This window comes from Hyla sarda, chromosome 1 (assembly GCF_029499605.1).
Source record: "Hyla sarda isolate aHylSar1 chromosome 1, aHylSar1.hap1, whole genome shotgun sequence".
Taxonomy (NCBI): Eukaryota; Metazoa; Chordata; class Amphibia; order Anura; family Hylidae; genus Hyla; species Hyla sarda.
This window is the reverse complement of record NC_079189.1, coordinates 587,939,255-587,965,628: the sequence shown is the minus strand read 5'-3', so window position 1 is coordinate 587,965,628 and position 26,374 is coordinate 587,939,255. Positions and strand designations below refer to the sequence as shown.

The following is a 26,374-nucleotide window of genomic DNA, read 5'->3' as shown; positions in this document are numbered from 1 at the left end:
CATCAACTGGTGCCAAAAAGTTAAACAGATTTGTAAATGATTTCTATTAAAAAAAATCTTAATCCTTTCAGTACATATTAGCTGCTGAATACTACAGAGGAAATTTTTTTATTTTTGGTACATCTGCTGACATCATGACCACAGTGCTCTCTGCTGACATTTCTGTCCATTTTATGAACTGTCCAGACAGCATATGTTTTCTATGGGGATTTTCTCCTACTCTGGACAGTTCTCAAAATGGACAGAGATGTCAGCAGAGAGCACTGTGGTCATGATGTCAGCAGAGAGCTCTGTGTTCCAAAAAGAAAATAATTTCCTCTGTAGTATTCAACAGCTAATAATCCTGGAAGGATTAAGATTTTTTAATAGCAGTAATTAAAAAATCTGTTTAACTTTCTGGCACCAGTTAATTTAAAAAAAAAAAAAAAAAAACACTGGAGCACCCCTTTAAAGAAATAATAAGTCCACTTCTAGGACCCCCAAATCATCCTAAAGTATATAAAAATGTGATTAACTATGTTATCCCCCCACCCCCTTCTGCATACCACTGCTATCTCCCAATTATTTATTATGTAGGCAAAGCCCATTGTGGATCTGGTGACCGGGATCCCTTGTGCGGTGACAAAACGACGCAACCTCCTGAAAGCATTTGATGAGTATTTAGGAAAGTTTGACCCTTGCCGGTGCTCGCCGTGCCCTAATAATGCCAGGACCATATTGGTGGACACCGAGTGTCACTGCGTCTGCCAGCCTGGGACTTACGGAGAAAGTTGTGAGAAACGGGCCCCAGATTACAATTCAGGTAAGTGATTCTAATGCGTGCTAGCCCGGCCTCCTGTCGGGTGGGAAAGATTTCGTATGGATCCATCTTGCACCCCGATGTGTCTCCCAATATATAGACAGAGGGGGAGATATATCAAAACCTGTCCAGTGGAAAAGTTGCTGCCCATAGAAACCAATCAGATTGCTTCTTTCCTTTTTCAGAGGCCTTTTCGCAAATGAAAAAAGCGATCTGATTGCTATGGGCAACTAATATATTTTTACTATGCACAGATTTTGATAAATCTCCCTGCGTTCTCCAAACTTGGGCCCTCCAGCTGTTGTAAAATTACAACTCCCAGCATGCCGATGGCTGTCCGGGCATGCTGGGAGTTGTTGTTTTACAACAGCTGGAAGGCCACAGTTTTGAGACCACTAGTCTAGATTCATGCTGCTGATGTACTCAACCATCTAAGCCATATAAGGGATGGTGTCATGTGCTTTACTATGTATATCCAACCACTTCTTTTGTTATGTACTGTGCCACCATACAGTATAGAAGTATTCATGCCATACACTTCCTGATTCTAAGACCCATATAGAAAAATCATATGCTGGTAAAATATATAATTCCATCATACAGAGCACAGATGATCACTCCACACAGTGTACACATAATACCACTATACAAAGCATAAATAATACCATCACACAGTGTACACATAATACCACTATACAAAGCTTAAATAATACCATCACACAGTGTACAAATAATACCACTATTCAGAGCTTAAATAATAACACCAAACAGTGTACAAATAATACCACTATACAGACTTAAATAATACATCTCACAGTGTACACATAATACCACTATACAGAGCGTAAATAATACCATCACACAGTGTACACATAATACCACTATACAGAGCTTAAATAATACATCTCACAGTGTACACATAATACCACTATACAGAGCGTAAATAACACCATCACACAGTGCACACATAATACCACTATACAGAGCTTAAATAATACCATCACACAGTGTACAAATAATACCACTATACAAAGCTTAAATAATACCATCACACAGTGTACACATAATACCACTATACAGAGCTTAAATAATACATCTCACAGTGTACACATAATACCACTATACAGAGCGTAAATAACACCATCACACAGTGCACACATAATACCACTATACAGAGCTTAAATAATACCATCACCCAGTGTACAAATAATACCACTATACAGAGCTTAAATAATACCACCACACAGTGTACAAATAAAACCACTATACAGAGCTTAAATAACACCATCACACAGTGTACAAATAATACCACTATACAGAGCTTAAATAATACCATCACATAGTGGGCACATGATACCACTATACAGAGCTTAAATAATACCATCACACAGTGTACAAATAATACCACTATAAAGAGCTTAAATAATACCATCACACAGTGTACAAATAATACCACTATAAAGATCTTAAATAACACCTTCAAACAGTGTACACATAATACCACTATACAGAGCTTAAATATCACCATCACACAGTATACAAATAATACCACTATACAGAGCTTAAATAATACCACCACATAGTGTACAAATAATACCACTATACAGCGCTTAAATAATACCATCACACAGTGTACACATAATACCACTATACAGAGCTTAAATAATACCATCACATAGTGCGCACATGATACCACTATACAGAGCTTAAATAATTCCATCTCAGATCGATTCTTTATTTTAAAATAAAAAGGCCTCTGAAAATAAAAAATAAAAGGTATCTGATTGGTTGCTGTAGGCACCTGGTCAACTCAGGAGAATATGAATATGATTACACCAAAACCCCTTAAGGGCCTAAGCCCAAGGGGACTAATCCCCAATTGCCAGATACCCCCCTATTTAAAACTTAAGTTTATGTCACTTTAAAATATTTTCTAAATTACAAAATTAACATTTATTTAAAAACACAGAGGGATATTTATCATTGCCTTCCTGACATTTTATTCGCCAAAATGGGAATTCAGGTAGAAAACAGACATGGTGCACATCTACAATCTTGCACAATGATCCAATTGCTTCTCAGCATAATTTCAAAAACTAACAGGTTGTTAGTATATACGTTTTGATCAAAAAGTACAAAGCCCACTCGCCACGTCAAGGCCACCTATTTAGAGTGGGTCCCTAACGTCCCTAGCATAAAATGGTGTAGCACTGGGCGGCGACCACCACCGCCGCGACACCAGTGCCCACAGGGGGAACGACCCACTGGCAGAGCGGCCCCAATGCCACTCAAACCAGTCCATGGGTCGCACCTCCCCGCAGACACGGCGCCACGGCAGCAACGGACGCCGCACAGCACCACACCAGTGTGAACAAGGTGCTACAGCTCACTTCCCCCGCGTGGGTACTGGTGTCGCGGCGGTGGTGGTCGCCGCCCAGTGCTCCGCCATTTTATGGTAGGGACGTTAGGGACCCACTTTAAATAGGTGGCCTTGACGTGGCGAGTGGGCTTGTACTTTTTGATCAAAAATGTATACTAACAACCTGTTAGTTTTTGATATTATGCTAAGAAGCAATTAGATCATTATATAAGATTGTAGATGTGCGACCATGTCTGTTTCTTCTACCTGTATTTGCCAAAATGTTTGCGCAGTTAGTTTTTGCACAAACATTTTGCGCAATTTCAAAATAGACAACTATGGCAAAAGTGACTGTGAAATGCAGTGCTTCATTCTTGACTGTGAGGTGGACAAGATTTAATAACTGCATCTTTTTAAAAGGTACAAAAATAAGGCGCAAACTTAAAAAAAAAAAAAAAAAAAACGCTAATTCTTATGACTTCAGCCTTGTCTTAGAAAAATTACATCCTGCAGCAAGATCTGAGATGATTCTTCATTTGGGCAAAATTTATCAAAGTCTGTGCACCGTTTTGGTAAATTTGGCACACATAAGCCAAAAAGACAGCAAAGACAAAAGGCTGTGAAGTGGCTGCAGACAGACACACATTAAATCTCCCCCACAATGTTCACCTGACCATTAAAGGGGTACTCCGGTGCTCCAGTGTTCTGAACATTTTGTTCAGAACGCTTGAAGCCAGAGGCCGGAGTCACAAGGGATATCCCTTGGATAGGGGATAAGATGTCTAGCAGCAAAGTACCCCTTTAAGGGGTATTGCATGGGCTAATAGCCCTACTTTGGCATGTAGTGTTAACTGGGATATTTTCTTCAATTTCCAGTGCTGCAGCACTTCTGTGGGTATTGTTTCCCCTTTATACACTGTCTGCCTCAATTCAGTTGTTCATCCCCTGTTTGTCAGTAACTTAGCTATTTAAAACAACTAAATCATAGTCCTCCCTGACATTTCCCCGAGCAAATCGGCTTTGTCAAGGGACAAGGATCTACTGTTGCTCCGGACATCAGAGCCAGCTTATATAAGTTCCTTTTTGTTATTGTAAAGATCTTACCGTAACGGCAGAGGAGAGATGGATCCCCTGTACTGTGTGGACTATGACTGAATCGTACCAGGGAGCAGAGTCTAAGGTGCTGCTGGTTTTCACCAGAGCCCGCCGCAAAGCGGGATGGACTTGCAGCGGCAGACAGCACCCAGGTCGCTACTCCTGGCACGATCCGTCCACACAGGTTGCCAGGTGATGCTTGGCACAGAAGAAGGCGAAGTCAGACGCAAGGCAGGCAGAAAAGTAGCGTAGTCAAGTCACAGGCACAAGGTCAGCAGGCAGGCGGCAAAGGAGCGTAGTCAGGTCACAGGCACTAGGTCAGGAGGCAGGTGGCAAAGGAGCAAGGTCAGGTCACAAACGAAGGGCACAAGGCATGAAGATCTGGCACCACACTAGGGAAGTGCCGGACTAATATAGAGTACCACCAGCAGGACACCAATTAAGGGCGTACTGGCCTTTAAATCTAGCAATGCTGGCGCACGCACACCCTAGGGACAGGGGAGCAGAGAGGCCGGGAACAGAGGAAGGTATGGGGATGCCCGGGACTTGCATGCGGGAGCTCCCCGCATAGCGAGTCCCAGTGCCAACAGGAGAACTAGAAGGGGTGCGCTCATGGCCAGACCTCACAGCCGGAGCGTTGCTCATGGTTATGCCTGGGACACGAGTGCAGGTGCGTCCCGCACCGCAAGTCCCAGAGCCAGGGAGACCAGGGAGGGGGCAGCGATCACGGCCAGAATGAATGGCCAGAGCGCTGCCCCTAACAGTTATCCTATCTATGGTAAATCCACTGCGTACCAATCCGAGGGTTTTGGTGTAATCAAATAATACCATGACAATACCATCACCATACAGTGCTAAAATGACACCATCATACACTGCTCAAATATTACCATCATACAGTGTACAAATAATACCACCATACAGTGCTCCAATGATTTCATCATACAGTGTACAAAAAATACCACCATACCATGTACAAATAATACCATCACAAATAATACCACCATACCATGTACAAATAACACCACCATACATAGTACAAACAATACCACCATACCTTGTACACATAATACCACCATACCATGTACAAATAATACCATCACAAATAATACCACCATACCATGTACAAATAATACCACCATACATAGTACAAATAATATCACCATACAGTGTTACAATAATGCCACCATACTGTCTACAAATAATACTATCATACAGTGCTGCAATAATACCTTCATACAGTGCTCAGAAAATATCACCATAGAGTGCTCCAATGATTCCATCATACAGTGTACAAAAAATGCCACCATAACATGTACAAATAATACCATCACAAATAATAACACCATACATTGTACAAATAATACCACCATAGAGTGCTCCAATAATACCTTCATACAGTACTAAAATAATGCATCATACAGTGTATAAATAATACCTTCACACAGTGTACAATAATACACAGATTAGTGTAACTTTGATTAACCCATTGTTGTCTTACATTCTCTAGTTGTGGTTGATGGGTCCTGGAGCTGCTGGTCTGCCTGGAGCTCATGTGACGCCTTCTCAAATAGGAAGAGAACAAGGGTGTGTAACAATCCTGCGCCCCGTAATGGGGGCAAAGCATGCGAGGGTCCACAGACCGAAGAAGATTACTGCTACATCTCTCTCTTTAAAGACAAGTAGGTTAATAAGATGGGGATAGTATTATGCATTTTTGTACAGTAACTGCATTCTATAGAGGCCAACCATGTGGTTACCATGTGGTCAGTGGTGGGAAGGAAAGGCATTAAAGGGGTACTCTGCTGTAAACATCTTATCCCCTGTCCAAAGGATTGTAGATAACAGCGGGTACCCCTTTAAACTGCTTTTCCTGCTTTCTAGAAAACAGTCATAACGTTTGCCTACAGCCACCACTAGGGGGAGCTCACTGCAGAATTTTACAACCCCATTGATTTCACTAGTGTCCATACTCAGTGGGCTCCCCTAGTGGTGGCTGCAGGTAGACAGATTTTTCTCATTTGCTGTCTAAAGTAATAACAGTAAATTGGCAAAAACACTAAGGTTTTAACTCATTTAATACTAGATATTTTCATACTTAAAGGAAATCTGTCACCAGTGTCACCTGCACTAACCTGTCGGTACCGACAGGTAGTGCAGGTGACACTGATGACAACAGTACTTACCTGGTCCCATTCCGTGCAGGGGATCTCCGGTAATCTCCTCCGTTAGCTTCAGTTCCGGCATGGTTTGGGGCATGGGCGGAGCTTAGTGACGTCACCTCTGCTGGGTCCCGCTGCTAGAGAACAACAGCGGTGACATCACTAAGCTCCACCAGTGCCCCAAGCCGTGCCGGAGCTGAAGCTAACGGAGGAGATTACCGGAGATCCCCTGCAGGGAACGGGACAAGGTAAGTACCATTGTCATCAGTGTCACCTGCACTACCTGTCGGTACCAGGTTGGTGCTTGTGACACTGGTGACAGATTTCCTTTAAGGGTACGTTCACACATACAGGATCCTGCGCAGATTTGATGCGCAGGATATGTAACTGCCGATTAGAAGCTGCGCTCAGTCATCTAGTTTACACTGAAATCTGCAGCAGAAAATCCTGTGCATCAAATCTGCGTACGTGTGAACGTACCCTAAAGAGGTTTCTCCACTTAGACAATCCTTTATTGTTAAAAGGATACCTTGACAATAAGCAGATCACTGTCTGCCCTTCTTTTAGGACCTCCAGTGATCAGCTGTGATATGCAGAAAATTCCCTACAGTGCCTCCACAGGAGAAATAAAGCATTAGAGTGTCCATTCATTTCGGTCGGTGGTCTAAGCAATGCAGGACAGAACTGGTCCGACGAATGGAGAGATGGTTTTTGTAGCCGCTCTTCACTATGGTTAAAGGGGTACTCTGGTGCTCCATTGTTCTGAATATCTTGTTCAGAATGCTCAGACCTGGAGGCTGTGATCGTGATGTCACGGGCACACCCCCCTTGTGACATCACGCCACGCCCCCTCCATTCATGTCTATAGACATGGATGGAGGGGGTGAGGTGTTATGTCAGGAGGAGGTGTGACCGTGATGTCACAACCACTGCCACAGGAATCCGGTGTTTGCTCAGAACGCTGGGTGCTGCGGGAGATCGCGCGCGGGGGGCGGGTTTGCGGCCTAGCAGCAGGACCCCCGCGACCAGACATCTTATCCTCATACTTTGGATCAGCGGAGTACCTCTTTAAAGATAAACTGACAGCCAGTTTATCCACACTTTAACCCTGTGTATTCGGTTTACTGCAGGTATACCAGCTGTTAGTTTTCCTTTAAAGGGGAACTCTGGCGGCAACAAGTAGAAAACAAATGTTTTCAAATCAAGTGGTGCCTAAAAGTTGAACAGATTTGTAAATTACTTCTATTAAAAAATCTTGATCCTTCCAGTACTTATTAGCTGCTGTATGAAACAGAGAAATTTGTGAATGTCTTTTCTGTCTGACAACAGTGCTCTCTGCTGACACCTCTGTCCATGTCAGGAACTGTCCAGATTAGAATAATATCTCCATAGAAAACCTCTCCTGCTCTGGACAGTTCCTGATACAGACAGATGTGTCAGCAGAGAGCACTGTGGTCAGGCTGGAAAGAATTTCAAAAATTTCTCTGTAGTATATCTGTATTATACAGCAGCTGATAAGTACTAGAAGGGTTAAGATTTTTAAATAGAAGTGATTTACAAATCTGTTTAACTTTATGCCACCAGTTGATTTGAAAACTTTTTTTTTTCCAACGGAGTACCCCTTTAAGTGTGAAGTGTGAATTCACTAACAGGGTGTATGGAAAAAGACAATTTTAACCCTTTCCCTGCCAATGACATTTTTCATAGCCCCTTGCAGGAAGGCACCTCACTAGAAAATGATGCTTGAGCTGAGGCTGGGCAGCAGCTACAGTTTTGATTCTTGCCTTGTTTTTTTTGTCAAGCTTGACAAAGATGGTGTGATACCATCGAAACGTTGTATAACATGGGCAAATAAAGCTCACTTATTTTGCACCTTATGCTGCTTGGGTGTGCTGCAACTTCTTTGAGGGATATATAGATAGATAGATATGAGAGATAGATAGATAGATAGATAGATAGATAGATAGATAGATAGATAGATAGATAGATAGATATGTCATGTCTGTCTTGGTCTGTGTTCAGTGGCTATTGGATTTGGTTGTGTTTTAACAGTGATATGTTCCCCGGTCAGGGAATAGTTAAGCCTTTGGCATTCTATCCAATAGCTCTTAGGGTGTGTCTACATAAGGTGAGCCCAGTCTAGCTTCTGGGCTGGTGATTACATGTCCACATGCTGCATGGAGCTTTGGGTGAAACACTCTTTGTTTGAGCTTTTAATCTACTATCTCTGTTTTAGCATGTGCCTTGCATTTATCTTTGATAGTTCTGGGCTTATTTCCATGGTTAGTTATTGTATGAATAAAGACACCTCTTTTTGCACTTTAAATGGAGTTGCTGCTACCTATTTGCTGCTAAACACTGTGAACTCTGGAACTGGGTTCTTTGCAGACAGCACCTGTGCACCTTATCCTGGGAAGTGTTGCTCTCCTTTGCTTTTTTGTAGATAGATAGATAGATAGATACATTAACAAAATTGTTGTTCCCCATACATTAAGGACAGAAAAACCCACGATAATCCCTGAAATAACTTAAAACTGACAAAACTAATAATGTATATAAATTTACAGAAAATTTATGAAAATTTGACATCGCTTCTGAATTGTGGTTCAACAGAATCATTTAAAAAAAAAAAAAACTGGCCTGGACAGAAATGATGGTCCCTGAACCTAAAGGGGTCGTCCAGTTTTTTATTTTACTATTGTCCCTAGCAAAATAATAAAAACTTTTACTCACCTTCCCCTGCTCCCTCGTAGTTTCGGTATTGGGGTGCCCTGTCCATGGCTGATGACACTGCTTTTCCCCAAGCTTCAGAACGTAGCGTCTACAGCCAGGGGAACTGACAGTGGCGCTCTCCAATCACTGGCCGAGGTGAGACACCACTGCGTCTAGTAATTGGAGGAGCGTTGTTGTGACGTTATGTCTACAGCTCCAGCCGCCGTAAAGCAGGCAGTCAGCAGAGACCGGCTTGAGATGAGGCGTCCTGATCCCGGATCTAGAGGGAGTGGAGGAAGGTGAAATACTGTACATACTCCATCAAACAATCCCTTAATATTTTGTTGCACAACCTTTTGAGGCAGTCACTGCAAACAGGCAATGCCTGTAACTCTCAACTGTCCAAAGGACAAGCCGTAAATCTTCTGGGAGAATGTCTTTTGGACAGATGAGACAAAACTGGAGTTATTTGGCACTAAACTGACTCAAGAGAAAGAAGTTCCGCCTCTAATCCCAGGGCCAGGAGGGTGGAGTTTGGACAACTCTTGCAGCTATTGGTTAGGAGTCTTGTTTGTGATTGGATTCTGTTTTTTGCTAATGCTATTGTTAAGCCTCTGCACACTGGACAGGCCATCAGCACATGAAACACACATTTTACTGTCCAGCAAACTGTATAATACTAAAATACTTCAACCACCTGACTAAGTGTGGCATAGCAGCTGGTACAGCTCACACTGGGCTACTACACATCTTTCTATCTATCTATCTATCTACACTTCGCAGTAGAGCAGCACAACCACTCTAATTGTGTGGTGACCCAGTACAGAATAACGTATTCTTCTGTATTCCTGCCCGCCCTGTGTGGCAGATGCTGCTTCAATGTCCATCTTGGGCCCACGTACCTCAGGACTCTATAATAATGCAATGTTATGCAAAGTAAATTTATTGGTATTTTCTATGCACTTGTTACTTTAAGAAACCTGTTGTCGTGGACCTTGTTGTTAGGGGGAGTATGCAAAGGTGAACCATGTGACCTATCCAGCCAATGGGACCCTTCTAAATTGCTCCCATATATAGTATAACCCCATATATAGTATAACCAGAGTACAGAGGTTAGTTAATGCTGAGGTACAGATGAGAGAAGTCTGAGGAGTCTGTGAGGTTATTCTAAAGGAGGCCTGAGGCCTAGTCCAGCAACCACGCATCTACTACCAGTTAATCCCAGTACCCAGGTGAAAGTCAAAGCCTTGCGGTAAGCACTAAAGTCCAGGGATCAATTCAAGTCAATCAAGTTAATCAAGCTCAAGTCACTCAAGTCTAGAATGGCTTGCATACAAGTCAAGTCAGTCATATACAGCCCAATCAACTATAAGTCCCAGCAAGCCCATAAGCTTCTCAAAGTTCACCCTTCATCTCCTTCATGCTAATCTGAGCTGTAATGGATTGTACCATCTTTCCAACCTCAGTAAAGCCAGTTATCCGTAACATTGCGTCGGAGTGATTATTTGCCCCGTGCCTGGCAGAGGAGAAGCTGGTCTACCTCAGGTGGTGTGTAGGTCAACCACGCCCTGGCGTCACGAAAAGGTTAATTCACACATTACCCTCACCCGACACCAAAACTGTCTGGGTGCAGGCTGTTGGAGCCTGGGTTAGAGTATACAAAAAAAACTAAAAATCAGCAGCACTCTGCTCCTTCAGATGAATCAGTGCGTGGCTTTATTCATCTTGTGTTACAAGCAGCTATGTTTCGGCTGTCTCACACAGCCATTATCAAGGCTTGATAATGGCGGTGTGAGACAGCCGAAAGGTCATTGATTGTAACACAAGATGAATAAAGCCACGCACTGATTTATCTGAAGGAACGGAGTGCTGCTGATTTTATTTTTTTTTTTTAATATATCTATCTCATCTTAGATCTTTCCATTACTCAATTTTTTAGAGGAGCACTCTGTATTAATGAAAATGAAGACAAGAAAGAAGTTGATCAGAAACAGCCGAATCCTGACAGTGGATGTTCAAAACCACAGCCCCCAGAACATGGACTATTTGTGGTAAGACATTATCCTTTGAATACTGCACAGGATTGTCTACAACAGGGGTCAAGTCCTGGGAAAAAAGTGTAGGAACTCACCCAAGATTTCCAGTCAAGGACTGGTCCTGCAGAACACCTGCTAATGGAAACAGTGTTCATACTGTGGAAAATGTGCAGGAACTCTGTACCCTGCAGGACTTAAATGGGCACTGTCACCAACTTTATTTTTTGATATGTTGTAGTACTTATGTACTACAACATATCTCTAATGTACTTTTATTATTTTTTTTTTTTCATTAAAAAGGTTTAATTTACATTTAAAACCGGCCACTGAAAAAGGACTGATTTTGGAGTGGCAATCAGTCCTTTTTCAGTTAGGCTGCACTCGCTCCCTGCCTGTCAATCAGACAGGCGGGAGCGAGCGCATTGGCTCCCCGGTCACTGGCTGGGAGGCCACTCCTCCAGCACATCGCCGCCGCCTCGTTGCTGCTGCTGTCCCTGCACGCCCGCTGCCGGACTCTGCAGTAACTGCAAGTTTAATGAGGGAACGGGGTATGCGGGGCGGGCGCGGGGGGGGGGGGAGGAGGGAACGGGCTAGTGCCGTAGCGGGGGGTGGGGTGGTGGTAACGGGCTAGCAAAAAAAAAATAAAAAATAGGATGGTGGGAGCTACCCTTTAAAGGAGAACTGTGGTAAAACATTTTTCATTTCCCCTGTGCCCGGGCTGCAAAAACCAAAAAAAACTAACTTTAACTCCCCTTCCTACGTTCCCCCGTTGCCCCAATATCGGCGTCCCGGTCCTTTGATGCTGGTCTTCTTCCTGTTTCCTGGGCTCGGTGACTCATACTGAGCTCAGCGTATCACCGGCAGCAGTGATGTCCCGCCTTGGCTGGTGATAGGCTGAGCGCACTGTCATGTAAGGAGCTCGGGCAGCAGGGAGAAGGCAGGGCCCAGGCTCCTTACATGACAGTGCACTCAGCCTATCACCGGCCGAGAAGGGACATTGCTTTGGCCGACGATACACAGACTGCAGTGTGATGATCCGAGCCCAAGAAGCAGGAAGAAGACCAGCACCGGAGGATCGGGATGCCGATTTTGGCGCAAAGGGGGTACATAGGAAGGTGAGGTAAAGTTTGTTTTTTGCAGCCCAAGCACAGGGGAAATGAAAAATGTTTCACCGCAGTTCTCCTTTCAGGTACTGTTATTCTGAAAACTGATTCATAGCATTATGCAAATGAGGGAATTGAGTGTAGGGGGGAGGGGGTTGTTACTTAGCCCCTAAATGTCTCGCCATGCCTGTTCGACATGCCAGTCCTCCGGGCCTATGCTGTTACTAGCATCAGGTAAAATCTCTAGAGTCTAAAAACAAGATAGTTTCTTTTACTATTGGCTAAAACTGATGAAAAAAGTGGAAACAACAATTTCTCCTTCTTATAGACCTATAAACGTAAATCCATTAGGTTCCTAAAAGTGATAAATGGGTCTGAAGTGTCTTTGGTTCATGATGTTATAAATCTTGTCGTTTAAGGTTGTGTTCTGTGGATAAGGAGAGAGCTGAGGTTTTATCTCTGGTGTCACTTTATTATTTCAAATTATTTTAACAAATTTCTCGCTAAACTTAGAGAGATTCTGAGGGATAGATAGATAATAGATAGATATGAGATAGATAGATAGATATGAGATAGATAGATAGATATGAGATAGATAGATAGATAGATAGATATGAGATAGATAGATAGATAGATAGATATGACATAGATAGATATGAGATAGATAGATAGATATGAGATAGATAGATAGATATGAGATAGATAGATAGATAGATATGAGATAGATAGATAGATAGATATGAGATAGATAGATAGATAGATATGAGATAGATAGATATGAGATAGATAGATATGAGATAGATAGATATGAGATAGATAGATATGAGATAGATAGATAGATATGAGATAGATAGATATGAGGTAGATAGATATGAGCTAGATAATAGATAGATATTAGATAGATAGATAGATAGATAGATAGATATGAGATAGATGGATAGATATGTGGTGGACCACCGGGTGAAATGCGGGACCACGGGTGTAGCAGTGTGAGTGGTGGGATCAGATGGTATTAACCCCGGGGGCTGGATGGTATTAACCCTTAGTGTTCATGATGCCAGTGTGGTTTTCGGGTTCCGGAACACCACACGCCCGGATTCTCCGCTATCCCAATTGCTAGAAGTAAAATGAGAGTCCACAACGAGTTATGTTCAAACGGAGGCTTTACTGAGTATAAGACAGATGAAATTATCTTCACAGCTAAGATTTCACAGAGAGGTGGCCAGGATCCAGAAGGACCTCGCAGCTTGCTGGACCAATATACTTGTAATTAACTTGACTTGAAATTAGACTTGACTTGACTATGTGCAGGACTTGACTAGTTTCAGTGACAGCAGACATAGACTTGAGACTTACTGGAATGACTGTAGCTTTTGGGGTCTTCCAGATGCTGATCACCTGCACTGAGATCTCTGGTGGTTGCTGTGCTCAGTAGCAGATGGTACAAGAGAAGAGGCTGAATTGTAATGGCCGCCCCTTTATATAGTGGGGGGGGGGGCTGGACCAAAGCCCATTGGTCAAGCTGCGGGTCGTAGGTTAAGCTGTGCTCTCTGGGAGAACATGTGACAACAAATCATGTGACAATATAACACAACATGTGACAGCTTACACACAGGTCCTTGAGACCTCCCACAGGTCCTCTAAACTAACTTTACATAGGGATCCTGTCTAGGCATTAAAGTGATACACACCTTTATAACCAACAGCGGGAGACCATGCAGGGGAACCCCCAGGTCACTGAGGGACTCAACCTGACAGGGCCTAAGGGCAGTACAGGACCATGTCCTGTACTGGGACATCTCAGATAGATAGATAATAGATAGATATGAGATAGATAGATAGATAGATAGATAGATAGATAGATAGATATGAGATAGATAGATAGATAGATATATATAGATATGAGATAGATAGATATGAGATAGATAGATAAATAGATATGAGATAGATAGATAAATAGATAGATATGAGATAGATAGATAGATATGAGACAGATAGATAGACAGACAGATAGATATAGATTTGTCTTTCATGTTATTCCCCTTACAGTTATCTGTGGTTTATCAGGTAATTCCTCTCTTTCTCCTCTCAGAATGACAAGATTTGGTATTCTGTGGCTGAGGAGATAGAAGTCGACTGCTTTTCTGGCTATGAACTTTCTGGGTTTCAGTTTTTAAGATGTCTTCCAGATGGAACTTGGAAACAAGAGCATGTGGAGTGTGTCAGTAAGTACACGAATAATATAATAAACTCATTTATATGGAAATGTCGTCCTGGCCATATAAAACTTGTCCTGTTCACATACTCGCTGGTTAATAAGCCGCCATCTCAGAAGCAATGGATTTATGGTGTAGAAGAAGAGACGGAGCATTGATGATATCCTGGCAGACAATGGGCTGGAAGAAAAGTTGCAGGTAGCAAAGTTTGTCATTTGGTGCAATTCATTGTCCAATCTCAATATATTATCTGTGGATTTACATGGGGCTGAGAGTAAAAATTTGCAAATCCAGCAGACAATTTGAAGAATTGTGACCCCTTAAACCCTAATAAAAGAAGATATGGTAAGATGCAATGTCACTAAAGCTCAGTATGGAGCCATTAGATCTCTCCATCATCATTTTGACTCGTAGGAAGAAAATCATGGATTTCCAATGAAGTGAAAAGTTTATGTTCATGTATCCTGCATACAATGTGTGCTCTATTCAGAATACTTTAAACACAGTTTATTTTTTATTTTTTTATGTCATGTATTTTTTTCAGCAACTCAGTGTCCCAATGAGGTCCCTTTTTTCCCCCAGATTTCTATATGGAATTTTGGGAGGAGAGCTATCTTTTCTGCAAGAGAAACCTCTATTCTGCTTAGATTGTCTGGCACAGGCGCTACATCGACGATGTCCTCATTGTCGATATAGCGCCTGTGCCAGACAATCTAAGTAGCATAGAGGTTTCTCTTGCTGAAAAGATAGTTCTCCTTGCAGACACAGTGTAGGGAGCTTTGTTATTATTATTAAATAGATTCAGATGATTTAAATCTAGTATTTACAGGGACAGCTATGTCATCTAAAGTTGACTTTTCGAATGTCAACTTTGAAGGCAATATTGAAGAGCATGAGGGTGTAACACTTAGAGGGATCATTTAAATAGGTTAGAAATGTCATTTTACTGGAAAATCTCATAAATATCAGATTTGGTGGGGGTCACAGCCATCAGATCAGCATTGTTTGAAGAAAGTGGCCATGGCTCTAAGAAAAGTACATTTTAACCAGAGCTTAAAACCAGAATTTCTTGCGGACTTGTCAGGGATGATGTACTATCACTTCTGTATTCTTCTCTTACAGGGACAACCTGCCCCAGACCATCAACAACTGATGATGTGACCATATTCCCTTTCAAGTCAGAATATAAAGTCGGAGAAGTGATTCGGCTAAGTTGTCCGTCCGGATTTACAGTCACTGGGGGAAATCGCTACACGTGCGGAAGTGACTATGAGTGGAGTCCAGATGTCCAGGGGGAACTTAGCTGTGAAAAAGGTTCATTTCAACTTCTTTAATTGTGTCTTCTAATGTTTAACCTATTAATGCCCCCGCAGTGTTAAGAATTTATGGACTAGACTCAGGAGTTGAGTCCTGTTCATACTCAGTCCTGCTGCAACTAAAAACCTCTATCAGTGGTTTGGATCAGAGATACCTCTGATGCCAGCTGTTTAACTATAGAGATGCCACAATCAATGGTCTACTGCCAATTACAGGCAATTAGGTGCAACAGTCTGTTCACTGCTGACATCTAGTATGTTGCCCCCCACTTAAAGGCGTACTCTGGTAGATTTTTTTTTTTTTTAATGAACTGGTGCCAGAAAGGTAAACAGATTTGTAAATTGCTTCTATTAAAAAATCTTTACCCTTACAGTACTTTTTAGCAGCTGTATGCTACGGAGGAAATTCTGTTCTTTTTGAATTTCTTTTTTGTCTTGACCACAGTGCTCTCTGCTGACACCTAATGCCCGTATCAGGAACTGTCCAGAGCAGGAGAAAATCCCCATAGCAAACCTATGCTGCTCTGGACAGTTCCTGACATAGACAGAGGTGTCAGCAGAGAGCACTGTGGACAAGACAAAAAAGAAATTAAAAAAGAACAGAATTTTCTCGGTAGCATACAGCTGTGAAAAAGTACAGGAAGGGTAAATATTTTTTAATAGATGTAATTTACAAATCTGTTTAACTTTCTGGCACCAGTTCTTAAAAAAAAAAAAAATATCTAGTTGACTTATAAAGACCTAAAAAAAAAAAAAAATTCCACCGGAGTACCCCTTTAACATTAGTAATGCATTGCACTGTAGAAATCAAAACAGTTTTAAAGCATTTTTAAAACTATAAAAAAAAATGCTCTGTCCTAACAATTGTAATCACAAATTATTCCATGTCTATATGTAATTCCTTTCTTTTTGCTTTCTTTTTCCCATAAGTATAGAATCATGATATTTTAGACGCCTAGCATCCTAAGAAAGGGCAGATTATTAAAGGGGTACTCTGCCGGAAAACATCTTATTCCCTATCCAAAGGATAGGGCATAAGATGTCTAATTGCGGAGGTCCGGCCACTTGGGACCTTCGCAATTTCTGCTGCGGCACCCCAGTCAAATGCTGCACAACGTGGATTCCGCTCCATGCCGGATGACTGGCCACTACAGCCGCCACGCCCCTTCCATTCATATCTATGGGAGGAGGCGTGACGGCTACGTACTAGCTGTCACGCCCCCTCCCATAGACATGAAAGGAGGGGGTGTGGCGTAACATCGCGAACATGGTAGCTCCAAGCTTCCGTGTCCTGGATGCCGCCAGTGCCGGCTCGGAGATCGCGGGGCTCTCCAGCGGTGGGACCCCATGATCTCACATCTTATCCCCGATCCTTTGGATAGGGGATAAGATGTTTCTAGCGGAGTGCCACTTTAAGCAATCTAAATGTCCCATCTAGCCTAAATAAAAACAGCATCACGCTGCGCAAAAGACTAGTCCTTCTACAGCTCTGGTAATGAAAAAATAACACAATTATAGGGGTCAGAATTGGCTGTGTATTTAAGGGGTGATCTTTCTATTTGGATACAATATAGCACACTAAGTGGCATGTTTACTATAGAGGTCAGGAATGTGACTGCTGTGGGGCTGTGGTGCGAGGGGGCCTGTGCTGGACTGATTCCATGGTGGCCGGAATGGAGTTTGTACAGTTTCCAGTCCCTCTAACACAGAAAAAAAGTCTCCGTACGACCTCAACTCACATCTGACATTTATGCTTGTCTCATTTGTTTAGTACAACAAAAAAAGTCTCAAGGGAACTGCGGCCCAGGAGAAAAGCAAGTGGGTTCTCAATGTGTCTGCATGTCACCAGATGAGGATTGTGGGTAAGATGTCTAGCGCGGAGATACAATATAAGTTATCTAATGTGGTGTAATCTAAATTTAGACAGGACATGTCTATACCGTATTGACAGTTATTGTACGCTATTGTTCTATAGTATTAGTATTTTTCGGCAGTCAAATGTGTTCATACGTTGTGCTATATTTACTTAAAGTGTATCTGTCGTCAACTAAAACTTTTTATATAATGTAGATGATAACATTATATGTATATTTGTAATCTACATTGGTTAAAAAATGTGCATATTTTTTGCGTGAAAAAGTGCTGTCCCTGCAGCTATTGCATGTGTGTCTCTGTGAGGAGTCCAGATACAGGAAGTGAGGGCGGGACCTGCAGGGCTCTGTACAGGCTCCTGGATTCTCAATCATACTCATGTGTGAGCCCAAAGCATGTCACATATCCTCACTACACAGGGCCCACTGCAGGGACAAAAATATACATATTTTTTTAACCAATATATATTACAAATATGCATATAATGGTATTATCTACATTATATGAAAAGTTTTTGTTGAAGACAGGTACACTTTAAGACCCCGTAAGCCACAATTTATGTTGATTAAAAAAAATTGTGGCTCTTGGGTTGTATACCTTTTGTTTCTAAACAGTTTTTTTTTTAAACTTAATGTTTTATTTATAATAACCTTTTAGAGGGGTGATAAGGGGACTTTTGGGCTCTGACTGCTGTTATTGGGCCCCTGAGTGTCCCCTCCATGATGCACAGCTATTTCTCATTCTCTCCATTTCAAAGGGTGGGATTAAGGCTGGACTGTTTGCCAGTATTATACACACAGGTCTTCTTTTCTCTTACTTCTCTGGCCAATCACAGCGCAGCATATAATTCTCTCTGCTATGACATGACATATGCCGGTGAAAGAGCACTTGACTGAACAGGTTGCACTGTGCTGGGCTAATGAGGTACATCCAGACTTCCGGTATCTTGGCTCCACTCCTCATAAGATCCTGCTCCAGATGTCTAAGGTGTGAAGGTGTCTTCTCCAGACTGCAGATATCTTGGCCCCACTCCTCATAATATACTGCTCCAGATGTCTCAGGTGTGAAGGTGTCTTCTCCAGACTCCAGGTATTTTGGCCCACTCCTCATAAGATCCTGCTCCAGCTGTCTTAGGTGTGAAGGTGTCTTCTCCAGACTGTAGGTATCTTGGCCCGCTCCTCATAAGATACTGCTCCAGCTGTCTCAGGTGTGAAGGTGTCTTCTCCAGACTGCAGGTATCTTGGCCACTCCTCATAAGATCCTGCTCCAGATGTCTCAGGTGTGAAGGTGTCTTCTCCAGACTCCAGGTATTTTGGCCCACTCCTCATAAGATCCTGCTCCAGCTGTCTTAGGTGTGAAGGTGTCTTCTCCAGACTGTAGGTATCTTGGCCCACTCCTCATAAGATACTGCTCCAGCTGTCTCAGGTGTGAAGGTGTCTTCTCCAGACTGCAGGTATCTTGGCCACTCCTCATAAGATCCTGCTCCAGATGTCTCAGGTGTGAAGGTGTCTTCTCCAGACTGCAGGTATCTTGGCCCACTCCTCATAAGATCCTGCTCCAGATGTCTCAGGTGTGAAGGTGTCTCCTCCAGACTGCAGGTATCTTGGCCCAGTCCTCATAAGATACTGCTCCAGCTGTCTCAGGTGTGAAGGTGTCTTCTCCAGACTGCAGGTATCTTGGCCCATTCCTCATAAGATACTGCTCCAGATGTCTCAGGTGTGAAGGTGTCTCCTCCAGACTGCAGGTATCTTGGCCCATTCCTCATAAGATACTGCTCCAGCTGTCTCAGGTGTGAAGGTGTCTTCTCCAGGTATCTTGGCCCACTCCTCATAATACACTGCTCCAGCTGTCTCAGGTGTGAAAGTGTCTTCTCCAGACTGCAGGTATCTTGGCCCACTCCTCATAAGATCCTGCTCCAGCTGTCTCAGGTGTGAAGGTGTCTTCTCCAGACTGCAGGGATCTTGGCCCACTCCTCATAAGATACTGCTCCAGCTGTCTCAGGGGGGAAGGTGTCTTCTCCAGACTACAGGTATCTTGGCCCACTCCTCATAAGATCATTCTCCAGCTGTCTCAGGGGGGAAGGTGTCTTCTCCAGACTGCAGGTATCTTGGCCCCACTCCTCATAAGATCCTGCTCCAGCTGTCTCAGGTGTGAAGGTGTCTTCTCCAGACTCCAGGTATCTTGGCCCACTCCTCATAATATATTGCTCCAGATGTCTCAGGTGTGAAGGTGTCTTCTCCAGACTGCAGGTATCTTGGCCCCACTCCTCATAAGATCCTGCTCCAGATGTCTCAGGTGTGAAGGTGTCTTCTCCAGACTGCAGGTATCTTGGCCCCACTCCTCATAATATATTGCTCCAGATGTCTCAGGTGTGAAGGTGTCTTCTCCAGACTGCAGGTATCTTGGCCCCACTCCTCATAAGATCCTGCTCCAGATGTCTCAGGTGTGAAGGTGTCTTCTCCAGACTGCAGATATCTTGGCCCACTCCTCATAAGATCCTGCTCCAGCTGTCTCAGGGGGGAAGGTGTCTTCTCCAGACTGCAGGTATCTTGGCCCCACTCCTCATAAGATCCTGCTTCAGATGTCTCAGGTGTGAAGGTGTCTTCTCCAGACTGCAGGTATCTTGGCCCACTCCTCATAAGATCCTGCTCCAGCTGTCTCAGGTGTGAAGGTGTCTTCTCCAGACTGCAGGTATCTTGGCCCACTCCTCATAAGATCCTGCTCCAGCTGTCTCAGGTGTGAAGGTGTCTTCTCCAGACTGCAGGTATCTTGGCCCACTCCTCATAAGATCCTGCTCCAGCTGTCTCAGATGTGAAGGTGTCTTCTCCAGACTGCAGGTATCTTGGCCCACTCCTCATAAGATCCTGCTCCAGCTGTCTCAGGTGTGAAGGTGTCTTCTCCAGACTGCAGGTATCTTGGCCCACTCCTCATAAGATCTTACTCCAGCTGTCTCAGGTGTGAAGGTGTCTTCTCCAGACTGCAGGTATCTTGGCCCACTCCTCATAAGATCCTGCTCCAGCTGTCTCAGGTGTGAAGGTGTCTTCTCCAGACTGCAGGAATCTTGTCCCACTCCTCATAAGATCCTGCTCCAGCTGCATCAGGTGTGAAGGTGTCTTCTCCTGGTGGAGGGCCCTTAACCTGCTACTAAGTCCAAGCTTTCTGACACTGGGCAGCACATTTTTCTTCATAGTAGGTACAGTGTTTTTTTTTTCTTTGTAGGCCTCATTTTTGCCTCTTTGAACATAGAGCTGATGTGACATGCCAGAAAGCTCCAGTTTTGTCTCATCTAAACTAGAGCTGTTTGGCAAGTCTCACCAGCTCTATGTTCACAGAGGCAAAAATGAAGCCTACATGGAAAAGAACTCTGTACATCCTGTGAAGCCTGGAGGAGGTTTTAGGGCTGCTTTGCTGTATCTGACACAGGGGGTCTCGTAGGTGTCAAAAGACATTCTCCCAGAAGCTTTGTTGCTTCTCAATATGCATTCTGTTAAATCTCTGTCAGTTTTTTTTAAAATGGTTTTACTTCTACTTTGGCTCAAAGAACGATGAATGGTGCATTCTGACACTAATGTATCTTGACTTTGTAGTTCGCCTCTACTGTCTTGTTGTTGTTCTGGGCTCTTTAGTTACCATTGGTATTATCCTTCGAATCTCTTCGAATTATCATCAGTATTCGTTTGCGGCCAAAGAGGTTGAACCTTAAAGGGGTACTCCGCTGCCCTGCCTCCAGAGCTCTGCTCCCCAGTGTCCGGAAGTTTATTGTTCCGAACACTGTGTGTGCGGGCTTCCGTGTTCAGGGCCGCCCCTCTGACGTCACGGCCGCCCCCTCGTGACGTCACGCCCGCCCCCTCAACGAAAGTCTATGGGAATGGGGCGCGACGGCCATCATGCCCCTTCCCATAGACTTTTGTTGAGGGCGCGACGTCACGAGGGGGCGGTCGTGACGTCAAGAGGGGCGGCCCTGAACATGGAAGCCCGCACACAGCATTCGGAACAATAAACTTCCGGACGCTGGGGAGTGGAGCTCCGAAAGCAGGGCAGCGGAGTACCCCTTTAAAGGGGTACTCCGCTGCTCAGCCTTTGGAACAAAATGTTCTGAATGCTTAGAGCTCGTTATGTCATAGCCCCGTCCCCTAAATGCAAGTCTATGGGAGGGGGCATGACGGCTGTCACGCCCCCTCCCTTAGACTTGCATTGAGGGGGCGGAATGTGACGTCATGAGGGGCGGGGCTATGACGTCACAAGCTCCCGGCGCCAGCTCTAAGCATTCTGTACATTTTGTTCCAAATGCTGAGCAGCAGAGTACCCCTTTAAAAGGGAAACTGACAGCCAGGTTACCTGCATTAAACACAATACACAGGGTTATAGTGCAGGTTAGCCAAATTAAAATGAGGATTTGCAGTCCGGTCCCTGATATAGACCTTTTATTAACCGCCATTGTTAATATGGTAATCGCAGTCTTCACGCAATTGAGGTGCGACCTGGCAGGGAATGCTGGATATGTCAGATCCCGCCTCCATTTCCACAAAGTCTAAGATGTTTATTTTAAGTAAAGTTTTATACATTATTACTTTTGCCTTTTTTAAGTTATTTCAGGGAGTATTGTGGGGTTTTCAGTCTTTAACAAAAGGGTACCAACAATTTTGTCCACGTCTGTAGGTTATCACATGGATGTTGCTTGATTCTAGAGTGCCATTTAAGTCTCATTAAAGGGTACCTTTCATAAAAAAAACCTTTGATATATTATAGATTAATGTATGCAGAATAACTTTCCAATAGTTATTAAAAAAATATGCTTCTTTCTATTTAATTTTCCACTTTGAAAAAATGACCACTAGGGGTCTCCCTACCAGTCCTTTTTTTATAGATTTCAGACTCATGCTGGAGTCCTAAATCTCAGACTGCAGTCGGGACACAGACAAACTCCTGGCTGGGAGCAGTGCTGAGTTTGTCTGTGTCCCGGCTGCAGTTTGAGATTTAAATCTATAAAAAAGGACTGGTAGGGAGACCCCTAGTGGTCATTTTTTCAAAGTGGAAAATTTAATAGAAAGAAGCATATTTTTTAATAACATGCTATTGGAAAGTTATTCTGCATACATTAATCTATAATATATCAAAAGTTTTTTTGATGAAAGGTACCCTTTAATTATAAAATATTATAATTGTTCAGTAGGTTTGTGCCATGTTTGTGAATATGGCACATTCGAGATTTAACACTTAATGTATGTCGTAAGATTTTATTTACAATGCTGGATGTATGTGGTCTATGTGTCAGCATGAAGAGACCTTCTGTTGTACACAGTGGTGAAAAATAGCGACATTGGGGGTCAAATTCAAAACTCTTCACATCAAAAATGTTGTGTTTTGCGACATAATTTCGGCACGAAAAAGTTCACATCAGATATTCAAAGCGTTTTACATGTGAATTATCCAAAGTTTACACTAATCACACCAATTTTGCTAAAGTGGGCGTGGCTATGTAAATTTCATGTTTTACATGATATTTTCAAAGGGGTGAGAGTGAGTCCATTTTACATCAAAAATTTCACACCAACTTTATTCTAGTGTAGAAATCACAGGAATAGTTGTCTTTTTTTGTTTTTGTTATTTTCTTTAGTTTTTTGGTAAAAAGGTGTTATTTAATCAATTATTGAAAAATAAATAATTATTATTGGAAAATGTTATTAAACATTGACGAGGAAGGAGAGCGCCGGCCATACAGGGGATCCCTGAACGGAGAAGACACCGAGGAGGCAGGTAAGGTCCCTCCCGGTGTCCTGTAAGCACTAACCCGGCTATTCAGTCGGGCTGTTCGGGACCGCCACAGTGAAATCGCGGTGGTCCCGAACAGCCCGACTGAACAGCCGGGTTAGTGTCACTTTCGCTTCAGACACGGCGGTCAGCTTTGATCGCCGCGTCTGAAGGGTTAATACAGGGCATCACCGCAATCGGTGATGTCCTGTATTAGCCGTGGGTCCCGGCCGTTGATGGCCGCAGGGACCGCTGCAATAGGGGTGTATTCGACGTATAAGACGACTTTTTCCCCCCAGTTTTGGGGAAGAAAAAGTGCGTCTTATACGGCGAAAAATACGGTAAGATGCTTCCGGCAGCCACACAGGTGGCTGAGGAGATGCGAGCCACAGGAGGGATAAGACATCTCTTAGTCTGGATAGCAGTAGGTCAGGGCAGGCGGCACAGTAGCGTAGTCAGGACATAGCAGGAGTACAGTAGGCAGGCGGCTGAGGAGCAAGGTCAAGTCACAAGAGCAGGAGATCTGGTACACGGCAAGACAATACAATGGAATGCTTTCTCTAGGGCACAAGGCAACAAAGATCCCGCAGAGAACTGAGGAGGGTGGAGGAATGTATAAACAAGCCACAGGTGGTTACACTAATGAGCGTACTGGCCCTTTAAATCTTAAAGCTCCGGCGCGGGAACGCCCTAAGTGACGGGGACTCGCGCGCCGGAGCAGAGAGGCAGAGGCAGGAGAAACCCCCGGAGAGTGACGGACTGGTGCTCGCATGCGGGTGCCACCAGTGATGTGAGTCCTAGCCCCGTCGGCAGCAGAAGGTAAGGGGACCATGCGCTCATGGCCAGCGTGTTTGGCCGGAGTGCATAGCGTAACACTTTGAAAATGTTATTAGAAAAAAAAGTGTAATTAATATCGATGGAACAGAAACTACAGTCGTTTTTGAATATCTCCCTGATTGTTGGGAGTGTGAGCGCCATGCTTAAAATTCCTTCTTCTTATAGGCACCATACAGAAGATCTTTGCGCCTATGATGAAGGGATTGATAACTTTGTCACAATGTCCCAGTGTCACTTTTTGGCTGAGCGCTGCCAGGGAACAAAACAGCTTCAATTCCTAAACGATGGCGCCTGCAAAGACGTCAACCTGAACTGGGCGCGAGACCGGAAATCTCTGTCAACAAGCAGCACAAAGAGGGAACCTTGTGGATATGACTTCTGCTATGACTGGGAGCGATGCACAGGTATTATTCACATTGACCTGCTTCATCTCATGGGTGCAGAGTGGCAGCCACCATCCAATCTAACGCTAGACATTCGTAACACATGTTGCCATCTAGCAATGGCTTCTCGGAGTTCTGCCAACATGTCTAACACATAAGTCAGTTGTTCAGATGTCTCCAGCTATAGCTGTACAATATTGTGATGCATAAAGAAAGACAATTATGTAGAAAAAATACTTTATTTGATGAAGTATTAAATGAAAGCGGATCTGCCAGCAGGAAAAATGCGGTGTAAATAAGCCCATGGCTAGATAAGGTTAGTCATCACCATTCTTGGCATTCATTTTTGTCCCAACAGCTCTTTCCAGGCATGAGATATAAACTTTTTTTTTATTATGCAAATTTAACTCAAGTGCCCATGGGGCGTTCACCAGCATGGCAAGAGTCCAGGTAACAAAATGTTCCGAACCTTGGGGCAGTGGAGTACCCCTTTAAGAGGAGATGGGCTGGACTTACCTGGGCTCTTCTCATACTGGGGAACGCCCCCTAGACACTAAAGCCTCATTTACAGAATAACAAAAAGGTTTATATCTCTGTACTGGAGAGAACTATGGAGATAAAATGTTTGCCGAAATCTTGATAACTAGCCCTAAGTAGCCATGGGCTTACACCACTGTTTTCCTGCTAACAGCTCCATTATAAAGAGGAATAACTTTTTTGGGGAGAGACAGGGGGTAAATATAGTAGGGAGCCCAAATAATAAAGACAGAACATAATGGTGAGAAAAAATAATGCATTGATATGTAAAGTTCCCCTTTTAGCAGACGCCCTTCATCCAGAGTTACCCTTCATCCAGGCATCACTGACGAAAATTATTTGGATGATGTCCCTCCATTTATGTAACTTTCAATTACAGTCTTTATTTTCCATAGACTAAGACTGTTTTTTCTTCATTTTACACAGATTCTCAGTGTTTTTGCCTTCTCCCGAATCAGTGCCCGGAGAACAACAAACAACTGTTCTGCATCAAGACAAGATCCACCGGCAAAGAGAGAACCGTCAACCTCTGCTCATTGGGAGCCATAAAATGCACAAAGCTGAAGGCTGAAATATTGCACGATGGCGCATGTGCCCAGTAATATTCCTATATACACAGTCACAAAAATAAAAATATATAGTTAGTACTAAAGAGACAAAGACTTTCATCTTTAAGATCACCAATAGTCTTCAATTTATATAGATGTGCTCTGATGTCAGCACGATGGATGCTGTAAACATACAAGAAATAGCCATAACTAAACTAGGAAGGGGGGTCGTAGGCACTTGTGTGTTCTCCATATTATTAATACTTAAAGGGGTATTTCAAGAAAAACTTTTTTATATATATCAACTGGCTCCAGAAAGTTAAACAGATTTGTAAATTACTTCTATTTAAAAATCTCAATCCTTTCAGTACTTATGAGCTTCTGAAGTTAAGGTTGTTCTTTTCTGTCTAAATCCTCTCTGATGACACGTGTCTCGGGAAAATGCCCAGTTTAGAAGCAAATCCCCATAGCAAACCTCTTACAAACTGGGCGTTTCCCGAGACAGGTGTCATCAGAGAGCACTTAGACAGAAAGGAACAACCTTAACTTCAGAAGCTCATAAGTACTGAAAGGATTAAGATTTTTTAATAGAAGTAATTCACAAATCTGTTTAACTTTCTGGAGCCAGTTGATATATATATAAAAAAG

At 43.3% G+C, this 26,374-nt stretch overlaps 1 protein-coding gene across 2 annotated transcripts in view; it reads left to right on the top strand.

Moving 5' to 3' along the window:
- LOC130295278 (complement component C6-like) overlaps positions 1-25,857 on the top strand; it is an 87,302-nt gene extending 61,445 nt beyond the window's left edge. For both annotated transcript variants that reach the window (XM_056545889.1, XM_056545881.1), the window contains exons 11-18: positions 577-802; positions 5,764-5,935; positions 11,067-11,178; positions 14,359-14,491; positions 15,605-15,796; positions 17,570-17,660; positions 24,424-24,662; positions 25,605-25,857. In XM_056545889.1, coding sequence (XP_056401864.1) covers positions 577-802; positions 5,764-5,935; positions 11,067-11,178; positions 14,359-14,491; positions 15,605-15,796; positions 17,570-17,660; positions 24,424-24,662; positions 25,605-25,780 — 1,341 coding nt within the window. In that variant the 3' untranslated portion in view covers positions 25,781-25,857. The remainder of the gene's footprint in view (positions 1-576; positions 803-5,763; positions 5,936-11,066; positions 11,179-14,358; positions 14,492-15,604; positions 15,797-17,569; positions 17,661-24,423; positions 24,663-25,604) is intronic.
- The last annotated feature ends 517 nt before the right edge of the window (positions 25,858-26,374 follow it).